Source organism: Phascolarctos cinereus, unplaced genomic scaffold (genome assembly GCF_003287225.1).
Source record: "Phascolarctos cinereus isolate Bilbo 61053 unplaced genomic scaffold, phaCin_HiC Scaffold_4;HRSCAF=312, whole genome shotgun sequence".
NCBI lineage: Eukaryota > Metazoa > Chordata > Mammalia > Diprotodontia > Phascolarctidae > Phascolarctos > Phascolarctos cinereus.
The window spans coordinates 669,371,596-669,385,385 of record NW_027555847.1 but is presented as its reverse complement, the minus strand read 5'-3'; the positions used below and the strand labels follow the sequence as shown (position 1 = coordinate 669,385,385).

Genomic DNA, 13,790 nt, shown 5'->3' with positions numbered 1-13,790 from the left:
AAAACTGGAGCTTGGAGATGATGGTAGTCTTTCCAAACACCCCTTCTTTCTGCTTTCCCTCTGGGCCCTCTCTAGATGAACACAACTCGGAAGAACCACAGGTTGATTCCTTCTTGACCCTCCACTCACATGAACCTGTTTCTGTGCAGGATCCTCCCTTAAGACTTTCCTTCTCTTATATTTCCAGGGCTTAGCTGACCCTTCTGAGATTCTTCCATCCATGTTTATTGAAGAGGTTATGTCTATAGCATGGGACCATACAGAGCACTAAACAGCTCTTGCAGTGGGGTCTATGCTAAAGCGAAGGTGAAATGTTTATTGCGCACAGGTCCTGGTACCCGGAATGACTTTGCTATTTAACAGCAGTAATAGTTTCAGGCAGTGACCTCTTGCCAAAAATCCCACGCCCTTTTGAGAGGCTTCTGAGCAGCGCACGCCGGTCGCCATCTTCGTGGGACAGTCTCGTGACTGGCATCAGGGGTAGGGGTTACAGTTCAGATGCTTATTGATCCTTTTTCCAGTTTCCTGCCCCATTCCCCGGCCCTCTTTGTGAGATCCTGGTCTTCAGGGTCTTCCCTTATCCCTGTCACTGGCTTATGTGAGTTGAGCTCCTTGACTCTGGGGCGTTGGGCTATACCTTTCTTAGAGGGGGCTTCCTGCACTGGCCCCAGGGGATGGACTGGAGGACCTGTTGGTCTTTTCCATCTCTTATTTCTAGGATTACTCCTCCCTACCCCCGATGACCTCTGACCCTGGATGAATCATAGATTCATAACTTTTATGAATGGAAGATACTTATTGGGCCAGCAGATGTTGGCCAAGCTGCTGTAGTTCAGACTGAGATCAATTGGAAGAATAGATGAGGCCTGACTTGGGGTGGGGAGGTGGTGTGTAAAACAGATGACCTCCTCAAGGCTTTGAAGCTACCATCTTCTTATCTCCAGGGAAATTTGGCTTTCTCTTTAAATGTTTTTAAAGGAAATACAGTTTATACATTTCAGGCCTGGAAAACTGAAGTACTATATTGTTAGGCTTGGAAAGCAAGAGAAGTGAGATAAGTTAGCATAGGGGAAGAATAAATGATGGGAGAAAGAGGAATGCACAAGGCTATAGAGGCATCTAGCTGAAAGCTGGAAGACACCACGTGTTTGAGGAGGGTTGGGGATAGCAGCCTTGGCAGATCCCTAATGTTCTAGCATCTTTATGATTTAATCAATTCCATTGGGAAACAGAGGATTTCTCATCAAAATCCCAGAGGAGTCCAAGCCTTTAAAAGTACCAAGTATTGGTACCAAGTGTTCTTGACCCTGCTATTAGAGGAGAATCTGTCTTTCCAAACCCTTAAACAAATCAGGGAATAAGGTGACAAGGTCCTCAATGCTTAGCTTGCCTTTATTTCTATTCAGACTGACTTGCAGTGGGTTTCTCTGTTGCAGGGGATAAGGGTGATGAAGATGATGAAATGAAAAAGAAGAGAGAGAAACAGCGAAGAAGGGACAGAATGAGGGACCGGACAGCAGACAGGTATGAGAGAGGAAATGAGTCAAGGGCTAGACGATTGCTCATAATCCTAGGGCAGTAACTTATGCTTGCCTTTTCAGGTGTGGAAAAATGAAGATTGAATTTAGGAATAAGGATAGAAATTGAATCTGAATGGATCTATTAGCAATTCTGAATTTAGCATCTTAATTCTTTAGAGAAAGTGATGTCAAGTAATTATTCCAAGAATCAGGAAGAAATTTTACTGTGCTCTACAGGAGCAAAAGCTGAGTTTGGTTGTGAAAGTTTAGTTTTTAAGACATTCTTGTGTGGATTAATCCTTACTAAGAATTAGAATCACTGTTTTAAAAAATGTGTTTATTTTTATATGACCTATATTTCCCAAAATAAATTTTCCACTTCCCCAGAACTGTCACTTACAACAGAGAAAAAAAAAGGAAAAGTATTTAACAAAACTCATACGTATAGAAAAAAATCTGTCATTTTTATGATGCTCTACACCCTGAGTCTCCCCACCCTACTACTTCACTTCTTTGTGACAAAGTCTAGTAGTTACCATTTAAAAGCATTTAGTTTCATTTGTTCTTTCCGTTTATATCACAATAATCATTATGCTTATTGTTTTCCCCATTCTACTTATTTCACTTTGCTTCAGTGTGTTAAAGGTATTTCTATGCTTCTGTGTTTTCATCATAATTGTTTCTTATAGCACAGCAGTATTCCTTCATATTCAGATTATCATAGTTTGCTTAGTCATTTACCAGTCAGTAGGCATCTACTTTGTTTCTAGTTCTTTGCTACTACAAAGAGTGATATGATAAGTATCTTTATGTATATGGAACCTTTCTTTTTGTCATTGACCTCCTAGTAGAATATATTGGTCAAAGAGTATGGACATTTTAGGCGCTTCATTCATGTAATTCCAATTGCTTTGCAGAATGGTGGGATCAGTTCGTAGTTCACAGCTCTACCAGTGGTATATTAGCATGCCTGTCATTCCAAAACTCTTCCAGTATTGACAAGTTCAGTCTTTTGTCATCTGCCAATTTGTTGATTGTGAGATGAAACTTCAGAGTTCTTTTGTTCTGCATTCCTTTTGAAAACTGTTCAGAATTTGTCTTTTTACCATCATCATTTGACTTGCATTATTCAACTGAAATTGTTGAAGAAACCTTTTCAAAGGTACTAATGATTTCTTAATTTCCACTGTTGATCTCCATCACTTCCTGGATCTCTCCTCTTTTAAGTTTTCATGATATCACTTTCTCCTAATTTTCTCTTTCTGCTCATCACACTGCTGCTTCTCAATCTCCTTTGCTGGATCTTCATCTGTGTCGTACCTACTAACTGTGGATGTCTTCTTTTCCTTTTTTTTTATTAATTTATTTTGATTTATCAATAATCACTTCCATAAGCTTTTGAGTTTTAAATTTTTTCTCCCCCTCCTTTTCCTCCTTCCTCCTCAATAAGGCACACAATCTGATATAGGCTATATATTCCTATTAAAACATTTTCACATTGGTGATGTTGTAAGGAAGAATTAGAACCCACAGGAGGAACCACCAGAAAGAAGAAACAAAACAAAACAGAAGAAAAAAATTAGCAAATAGTCTGCTTTGATCTGCATTCAAACTCCATAATTCTTTCTTTGGATGTGGATAGCATTTTACACCATGAGACCTTTGGCGATGACTTAGATCCTCGCATAGCTGAGAAGGGCTAAGTCTGTCAACATTAGTCCTCACACAACGTGGCTGTTACTGTGTACAACATTCTCCTGGTTCTGCTCAGCATCAATCCATACACATCTCAGGTTTTTCTGAAGTCTGCCTGCTCATTATTTTTTGTAGCACAATAGTATTCCATTACATTCATATAATACAACTTGTTCAGCCATTCCTCAACTGATGGGCATCCTGTGGGTGTCTTCTGAGTCCCTGGCCACCTTCTCTTTTTCCTCTATACTGTCTTACCAGTTACTATAGGTTTTAATCTATGTAGGTAATTCCCAGATCTATAGATCCAGCCCCAGTCTCTTTCCTGTTCTCTTATCTAGTCCTGCAAACCAACTGCCTTTAGAACATCTACAACTGGATTTCCTGTGGCCATCTCAAACTGAACATTTCCAAAATAGAACTCATTGTCTTTTTTCCAAAACACAACAACAGTCATTTATTAAATACTTACCATGTGTCAAGTACTCTGGTAAGTACTAGGAATAAAAATATCAGTAAAAAGAGACAGTCTGTGCCCTCAGGGAGCATACATTCTAATAGAGGAAGACAAAACATTAAAAGGAAGCTGAAAAGAGAGGGAGGGATTTAGGGCAGAGGTCTGTGGAGCAAGGTACCCACTGAGAAGTCTAGAAAGTTAGGAATGGTCAAAACACTCTCCTCTTTCCAACTTTGCTATAGTTGTCCAGATTACCACTGTCCTTACAGTCTCCCAGGGTCTTATTTCCAAATCCTCAAGAATACTTATTTCACTTATCTGATCTGTTGTAAGGTCTTCTCCTTTCTTCATAACATCTCTCCTAGAGGCCTTCTTCTCTCCTTTGACACTGCCATCACTCTGGCACAGGCCCTCATCACCTCTTGCCTGAACTATTAGAATAGCCTGCTGGTGACTGCCTGCCTCAGGTCTGTCCATACTCCAGTCCATACTCTGTTTAGCTGTCGAATTAATCTTCCTAAAGCAAGTTTGACCATGTCGCTCACCTATTCCATAAATTCCAGTGGCTCCTTATTAGCCCCTACCATTCTAGTGTTCTTACATTTTCTTCCTCTCCATTCATTATACCAGCTGTACTGGCTGACTTTCTGTTCCTCACGCACTGAGCTCCATTTCCTGCCTCTGTTCCTTTGTGTTGGCTGTCCCCTATGCCTAAAATCCTTTTCCTTCTCCCTTACCATCTTTTAGTTCCTCTGGAATTCTTTAGGAGTTGGCTCAAATCCACCTTATGCAGGTTTTCGCTGCTATCCCCAGTTGCAAATGCCTTTAGTCTGAGTTTGCCTTCTGTGTCTCTGTATTATATCTTGTATATACGTAGCACTGATCTGATTCGCTTTTTTGTTGTGTGATCAAGATATTGTAAACATAATTTCTACTATACTGCTTAATGGTTTTTCAAGTGGTTGTCAAATAAGGAGGTCTGAGTTACTGAGTTCAGTTGTTTCTAAGAGAATCACAATCTCTCTTAACTTTAAAGAGAGCTACTGATTTTCCTGGAAGAATAAACATTGAAATGCTTTTTTACTTCCATGCATTTGATGAGAGCATTTCCTCTCTTATGTTTTTCAGTAGTGCTGGGGACAAGAAAAGGGTTGTTTGATTAGCATATAAAGAAAACTTCAGGGGATCTCATTTTAATGGCAACAGTGAGACATTGCCCCAATTTAAATTTTCTCAGTTCCATTGGGAAATTGAGAGAAGCCTATGGGTTCCTCAGTACACTGCCCAAATGTTTTTCCATAGACTTCTTCAGCTTCCATGTCTAAAATGATTCATTCCAGCAATGTGCGCCCCTCCATCCCCTGATGTTATCCATTGTACTTTCTTTACTGGCAGATTGCATTCTCCACACTTAGCTAGGCAAGTCTTCACTTGGTTGAGGCATTATCTTACTGGGTCTGTTGTACTCTATTAAAGGCTTAGAGAGGCCATTTAAATCAGAGTAATGTAGGATTTCAGGAGACTGTAATTTGGATCTGACCTCTGACATAGAATAGCCAACTGTGTCATCCTAGGTAAAGCATTTCAATAACTAGCGTATGTACATAGCACTTGAAAATGTGTAAAATATATTTCGTGTGGTATCTCATTTAGTCCTCACAAACTTTTCAGGAGATAGGTGCTATTATTATCCCTATTTTACAAATGAGAAAACTGAGGCAAACAGGTCAGGTGACTTGTTCAGTGTCACTTAGCTAGGTAAGTTTCAGACGATTCAAATTCAAATCTTCCTGACTCTTCAGAGTTCTCTCCTTTGCACTACCTTTTACCTCTAGGACCTCAGTTTCTTCTATTTTAAAAGGAAATAATAGTTGTTGTAGTGCATACCCTGTAGAGTTATGGTGAGGGAAATGTTTCTTCAGCCTTAGAGTAGGGCAGCAATCTGAAATAGCAGTAGTGATGTTGTTATGAGGGCCTTTGCGGCATGGTTAGGTGTTAGAGGAGGCCTTTGGTTGGTAAGTTGCTCAGCACATGCATTATGAACTGGCAGATAACATTCTTTCCTCCCTAGACTGAGGTCCAAAAAGGTTATTCTTGATGACATCACTGCTTCCCTTTCTTGTAGAGGTGACATCCAGTACAGAATTTGGAAAGCACCTAGGACTATGTGAGGGGATAGGATGCTGAAGTCCATAATTTTGCTCATCTTGTTCCAGGATCTTTCTCCTGGTGGGTTGTTTGAGGATGGAAAAGCAAGTGGCTTTTTCCAGGCATCTGCCCTGTGGAAGTAGTACTTATGGAGATGTTTTGGGCCAGGCCTGATTTGAGCCTATCCTGTAATTTAGGCTTGGTATTAGAATGAAACGAAACTTTGATAAACCATCTAACATTTAACAAAACATGAAAAGGGGAGGAAGCTGCGCTAGTTCAGAGAGATGCAGTCCCCCTTGTCCCCGTCCAGAAATGTGGTTGGTCAGAGAGGTGTGTTGAGTTCAAAGCAATATGACTGCTATTAAAAAGAAGAGGCAGTAAGTCCCCCTGGGCTGGACTTTTTATGTGCTGCCACAATTGACAGGCCATATCATTGGCTTAAACCCTGGTTCTGTGCACCAGTTGGAACCTCAGGCTTCCTTGCCTTTTAGGGGAAAACTGGCCCAGCCTAAATGCCTGTGGTCCTAGTAGATGTTGCTCTTTCCACAGCGGCTGATTATTCTGATGGTGAGACCTAGCTAGACAGTCCAGCAGTCTCAGAGTTCTTGGTAGAAGAGCCAACTGTAGCTAGGAAGATTATTGTGAGTGTGGAATGTATTCACTCAAAATAATAGCCTTTAAAGTTTTCTGTAAACTCATTAAAATTCAAATTTTATACAAAACAGTGTCTCAAATGGATGTATTTTATGTGCTCCAGAGAAAGTAGACTAGACCAGAAACATGTTTTAGTGCCTCCTTTCCTTTTTAGGAAGGAAAATTCTTAGACTGAGATAATAACTTGTAAGTAACTGCAGATCTCAAACAGAAATCATTCCAAGAAAATGATACATATTCAAATGAAGATACACAGAGAAAAAAATTAATTTCTCAAGTTCATCATGTTGGTCTCTCTTAGCCATGGGACTCCCAGAAAATTTATAAGCCATTAGTTTTTAAAAGTTAATTAATGAAAATCCACATTTTTCCCCCCTCTGACCTCTTCTCACCCTGTCACCACCCCCTAAATAGAAAAGAAAGAACGACAAACATGCATAGTAAAGTGACACAAATTTCTACATTGGTCATAAAAAAATTTGTCTTCTCTTAATCCTAAGTTATCACCTCTCTCTCGGGAAGTGAATACCATATTTCACCATTAATCCTCTGGAATTATGCTTGCTGATTTGCATTCATCAGAATTGTTAACTCTTTCAAAGTTATTTGTCTTTACTATTGTAATTATATAAAATGTTCTGGTTCTGCTCACTTTTACCCTTCATAAATCTTCCCAGGTTTTTCTGAAACCATCCCCTTCATCATTTCTTACATCACAATTCCATCACATTCCCATAACATAATTTGTTCAGCCATTCACCAATGGATGGGCCCTCCCAAGTTTCCAATTCTTTGCCACCACAAAACAGCTGCTATAAATATTTTTGTACATTTGGGTCTTTTTCCTCTTTCTTTGTTATTTTTGGACTGTCCATTTGAACTCTTTTCTGGCTCTTATTTGGAATTAAGAGAGGATTCCCATGGTCTTTATGAGCACTAAAAAGCCTTTGCTGAAGCTGAAGTACCTGGGGAACTGGTTCACTCATTCTGGAAAGCAACTTTAGAAGGCATGAAGCTTCGTATTTATTTGCCAAAAAAAAACCAAACCAATAAACACCAAATAAATTTGAGGTTGCTGGGCTTCTGTTGTTGTAACATATTGGAATGCAGCCTCTCCAAATCAGGGCTGAAATTATTTCAATCTCAGCACAATATCCAGGTAATGATAACAGAGCAAAGAGGAATTCCATTTCACTCTCATAGTAAGTTCCTACAAACTTAAACCTCTAATAACTGCTCCATGACAAGAAAGCTAAGGAGCTATCTATAAAACTACCGAATATGGCTCATAGCACAGATCATCTAGTGTAACTCCTTTCTTTTACAGATGAGGAAACTGAGGTCCAGGGAGGTTAAGAGACTTGCTCAAGGTCACACAAGTACCAAGTAATAGTACTTGAAATTAAAACCTAGTCCTTTTGACTCCAAATCTAATGCTCATGCCTTCCCACCATGCTGCTTTCCTCATGTCATTGTTTCCTTGGATGGTTATTATTTCTTTGTGCTATTTCTTTTCAGTTCAGCTAACATTTATTGAGATCTTGCTTTGTGTAAACACTGTTAGGCACTGGGTATACAAAGACAAAGATAAAAAAATGTTCTAGACATTTAAATTCTTCTATGTGATAGTATTTGCACACACAAATAAATACAAGTTAGTTTGATCTGGATGAGAAAATAGCATTTGAGCCTTAAAAGAACATGGAGATTCTGAGACATAGATATGAGATGTAATACCTTCCAGGCATGGAAGATGGTGGCATGTGAGAAGGCTTGGAGGCAGGGTATGGAATATCAGGGTTAGGAATTTAGCTGGGACAGATGTAAAGGGAAAGAAAGGGAACAGTAAGAAAAAAAGTAGAAGCAATGAGTATAATCAATTCTTATTCAGAGTTTTTTTATTGAAAGGGAAGAAAGTTATAGGATAAGTCAACATGCTACTTTACTCAAGGTACTCCATTGGTCACTGGAGATACAAAGAAAAAAATCAAACAGTCCCTGCCCTCAAGAAGATCATCTTCTACTGGGGGAGATGACATGTGCAACAGTATACACATGTGAATATAAATGCAATATACATGTTCAAGCAATTACCAAGTGTCAGAGTGAGAAGCACAGATGACATTTTTAGGGTGTAGATCAGAGTCATATTTATTAAGGAATAGGTAACTCCAGGGAATCAGATGGAGCAATCCTCCACTCCCAACTGGACATTTAGCAAGATTTTATACTCTTTAAGAAAAACAGATTGCTTTTGTTTATGGCCAGCCTTACAAACAGAGCAGTACATCTTATTTCATGCTGTGGTTGGCTTTGCAAATGGAACAGGGCAAATTGTTTTTCTCTACTGTGGATGGGGTATGTCCAAATTCTAAGACGTAGATGGTACCAGGGAACCAGTTTTGTGGTGAAATCACTCCTGTCCTGAAAGGGAAACAAAAGGCCTTTCTCTGTGGAACTCTATCCAGTCAATCAAGAAGCATTTATTAAACCCTTATTGTGTGCCAGAGCACTCTGCTAAGCACTGGAGCTGCAAAGAAAGGCAAAAAGTCACTGACACCAGGGGGTTCACATTCTAATGGGGAAGGGAACATGTAAATAGGTACATAAAAAATTAATACAGAATAGGTGACTGTAATTGAAAGAGGAAGGCATTAACAGCTAAAGGGACTAAGAAAGCTCGGGATTTGAGCTGAAGCTTAGAGGAAGTCAGAAACTAACAGGCGGAAGTGAGGGGGCAGAGCATTCCCAAGCATGAGGAGTAGCCATTGCAAAGGCAGAGTCAGATTATGGAGTGACATATTAGAGGAACTTCAAGCAGGCCAATGGATCTGAATTGGAGCAGGGTCAGGGGACAATAAAGTATAAAAACACTGGAAAAGGAGGAAGGGGCCATGTTATGTTATGAAGAACTTTAAATGCCAAACAAAAGACATGTATGTGTGTACATACATACATATACACACATGTATTCTGTAGGTTATAGGGAGCCCCTGCAGTTTATTGAGAGAGTGAGGGGTGAAATGGCAGGGAGCTGGACCTAAGTCTCCCAAATTTCATTCTAAATAACTTTAAAATAATGCCTGAAAATGAAATCTGGAATGGCAGTCAACAAAAGGTCAGGGTGAAACAATTTTTTATCTGAAGACAATTTACAGGGGTGGGGGACCTCAGGCCTTGAGGCCACATGTGGCCCTCTAGATCCTCAAGCGTGGCCCTTTGACTGAATCCAAACTTCATAGAACAAATCCCCTTAATAAAAGGATTTGTTTTATAAAACTTGGACAGTCAAAAGGCTGTCCCCAAGAACCTAGAAGGCCATAGGTTCCACACCCCTGATTTAGAAAGTTGTCAAAAACACTGGCATGAGATTGACATGCACTGCCACGAGATTTAGCAGCTTCTACGTTGATGGGTCAAGAATCACCTACCCAGCAAAACTAAGTGTAATCCTTGAGGGCAAAAATTGCTGTTTAATTTAATAGAGGACTTTCAAGTATTCCTGATGAAAAGACCAGAACTGAAATATAAAATATGACTTTAAAATACAAGACTCAAGAAGCATAAAAAGGTAAACAGGAAAGCAAAATCATAAGAGATTCAAAAAAGTTAAACTTTACATTCGTTCCTGCATGGAAAGATGATATTTGTACCTCTTAAGAACTTTATCATTATTAGGGCAGTTAGAAAGAGTATACATAGAGGGTATGGGTATGAGTTCACAATGGTGGAATGATAACTAAAAAAAATTAAGCGGTGAGAAAGAGGGATGCATTGGGAGAAGGAGAAAGGGAGAGGACAAACGAGGAAAATTACCTCATAAAAGAGGTACAAGCTTTTACAATGGTGAGAAATATAGGGGGTGGACAACACTTGAATCTTACTCATTGGCGTTGGCTCAAAGAGAATAACAGACACTCAGCTGAGTACAGAAATCTATCTTGCCCTACAGAGAAGTAGGAGGAGAAGGGGAAAACAGAAGAGGGGGACCAGTAGAAGGGAGGCAGATTGGGGGAAGGGATAGACAAAAGTAAAACACCTGAGGAGGAACACAGTGGAAAGAAAGAGAGAGAAAGATAAATAGGGAAAAAATAAGATGTATAGAAACACACAGTAATTATATATGTGAATAGAATGAACTCACTCATGAAACAAACAGATAGCAAAGTGAATTTAAAACCAGAATCTGACAATATGTTATTCACAAGAAACACACTTGAAGCAGAGAGAGGCACACAGAGGAGAGGTAAGAGACTAGAGCAGAATATGCTTCAACTGAAGTAAAAATAGCAGGAGTAGCAATCATGATCTCAGACATAACAAAAGTTTCAAAAATAGATCTAATAAGAAGGGAAACTACACTTTGCTAAAAGGCACCATAGACGATGAAGTAATATCAGTACTAAACATGTATGTTCCAAGTGTTACAGCATAAAAAAAAAGAACCAATTACCAGTATCAAAAATGAAAAAAGTGAATTTACCAATGAAGGTGAAATTAAAGTACATATTAGGAGCTGTTTTGACTATATGCCAATAAACCTAAGAATGTAAGTGAAATGGATTAACAGAAGAGGAAATAGAATACTTAAATAATCCTATATTAGAAAAAGAAATTGAACAAGCCATCAATGAGCTCCCTAAGAAAAAATCCCGAGGACCAGATGAATTCACAAGAGATTTTTACCAGACGTTTAAAGAACAATTAATTCCAGTGCTATATAAACTATTTAGAAAATTAGGCAAAGAAGTCCTACCAAGATCCTTTTGTGACACACATATGGTACTGATACCTGAACCAGAAGAAGCAAAAACAGAGAAAGAAAAGTATAGAACAGTTTCCCTAGGGAATACTGTTATAAATTTTTAAATAAAATACAACCATGAATATTATACCAATATATTACAAAGATCCTACACTATGACCAGGTGGGATTTATAACAGGAATGCGGGGCTCCTTCAGTGTTAGGAAAACTATTAATGTAAGTGACTATATCAACAACAAAACCCAACAAAAATCATATGATTATCTCAATAGATGCAAGAAAAGCTTTTGACAAAATGCAACACTTGTTCCTATTGAAATACCAGAGAACATAGGAGTAAATGGATAAGTAATACTGAAAACCATTAGCAAGTGTCTGTAATGGAGATAAGCTAGAAGCCTTCCCAGTAAGATCAGGAGGGAAACAAAGATGCCCATAACCACAACTTTTATTCAGTATTATATTAGAAATGTTAGCTAAGAAATTGAAGGAATTTGAATAGGCAATGAGGAAAAAAAGCTATCACTCTTTGCAGTTATGATATGATGGTATACTTAGAGAATCCTAAAAAATATCCAAAAAACTGGTTGAAATAACCACTTTAGGAAAGTTTCAGGATATAAAATAAACCCATGTAAATCATCAGCATTTCTGTATATTACCAAGAAAGCCCAGCAGCAAGAGAAAGATAGAAATTCCATTTAAAATAACTAGACTATAAAATACATGGGAGAATACCTGCCAGGCAAAGCCAAGAACCACATCAACTTGATTGTAAAACACTTCTCACAAAAAGTAATATCTGAACAGTTGGACAAATATTGCTTGTGGCTAGGTCAAGCCAATATAAAAATGACAGTGCTACCTAAGTTAATTTACTTGTTTGGTGCTATACCAAACTACCAAATATTTTATAGAGCTGGTACATAAACTCAAAAACTACTGGGAAAACTGGAAGGCAGTTTGGTAGAAACTAGGTATAGACCAACTTATACTGTATATATCAAGATAAGTTCAAAATGGGTACAAGATATAGACATAAAGTAAATTAGGGAAGCATGAAATATTTTACTTATCACATCCATCTATGGATAAGGGAAGCATTTATCACCAAGCAAGAGTTAGTGAGCATTATAGGATGCAAAATGGATAATTTTGATTACATCGAGTTAAAGTTTTGCACAAACAAAATGCAACCAAGATTAAAGGGAAAACAGAAGGGGGAAGGGGAGGTTTGTAGCCTATGTCTTTGATAAAGGCCTCATATCTCAAATATATAGAGAACTGAGTCAGATTTATAAAGCTACAAGTCATTCCCCAGTTGATAAATAGTCAAAGGATGTAACGAGGCAGTTTTCAGGTGAAGAAATCAAAGCTACCCATAGTCATACAAAAACATTCTAAGTCATTATTGATTAGAGAAATGCGTATTAAAATAACTCTGAGGTACCACCCCTTACCTGTCAGATTGGCTAATATGACAAAAAAGGAAAATAACAAATGTTGGAAGGGTGTGGAAAAACTGAAATGCTGATACACTCACTGTTCGTGGTGTTATGAACTGATCCAGTCATTTGGGATTATGCCCAAAGGACTGTAAAAGTGCATGGCCTTTGACCCAGCTATACCACTATCAGATGTGTATCCCAAAGAAATCGAAGAAAAGGGAAAAGGACCAATTTGTTGAAAAATATTTGTAGCAGCTCTTTTTGTGGCGGCAAAGTAGTGGAAATGGAGGGGTGCCCATCATTTGGGGAAAGGCTGAAAAAGTTGTAGTATAGGATTGTGATGGAATAGTGTTGTGCTATAAGAAATGACAACTAGGATGCTTTCAGAAAAATCTGGAAAGATCTACATGGAATTGATACAAAGTGAAATGAGCAGAACCAGGAAATAATTGTACTTAGTTACAGCAATTCAGTGATCTGGTGTAAATGATTTAGCTATTTTCAGTAATACTATGATCTAAGATGGTTCTGAAGAACTTACGATGAAAAAAGCCATCCACCTCCAGAGAAAGAACTGATGGAATCTGAACATAGATCAAAGCATACTTTTTTTTTTACTTCAGTTTTTTGGTCTCTCTGTTCTTCTACTATATGTGGAAATGTTTTCTGTGATATGTATAAACTATATCTTAACTGCTTGCCATCTCAGCAAGGGACTGAAAGGAAGGAAAGAATTTAGGAACTCAACATTTTTAAAAATGTAATTTAAACATTATATTTACATGTTATTTTTAAGAAATTAGAATTTAATATTTAAAGAAAAGAGGACTTGAGGTGATAAGGTCACATTTACACACTGGAAAAATCACTTTGGAAGCTGAGTAGAGGGTAAATGGAATGGAGAAGGTTGAGGCAGGGATACTAATTAGGCTATTGCAGTAGTCCATTCAAGAAGTAATGAGGCCCTAAAGGTTGTAGCTGTATGAGTGGAGAGAAAGGATGTATGTTTGTAATGATGTGAAGATAGAAACAAGATTTGGCAGTTGATTGAATTTGGGTTGAATGTGAATGAATAGTGGAAGATGAGGCCAAGGTCCTG

General features: G+C 38.4%; 1 protein-coding gene across 2 annotated transcripts in view; it reads left to right on the top strand.

Moving 5' to 3' along the window:
• The window catches only part of AKAP8 (A-kinase anchoring protein 8), a 60,831-nt gene that overhangs the window by 35,561 nt on the left and 11,480 nt on the right, over positions 1-13,790 (top strand). For both annotated transcript variants that reach the window (XM_020969382.2, XM_078154039.1), the window contains exon 9: positions 1,437-1,524. In XM_020969382.2, the coding sequence (XP_020825041.1) occupies positions 1,437-1,524 (88 nt within the window). The remainder of the gene's footprint in view (positions 1-1,436; positions 1,525-13,790) is intronic.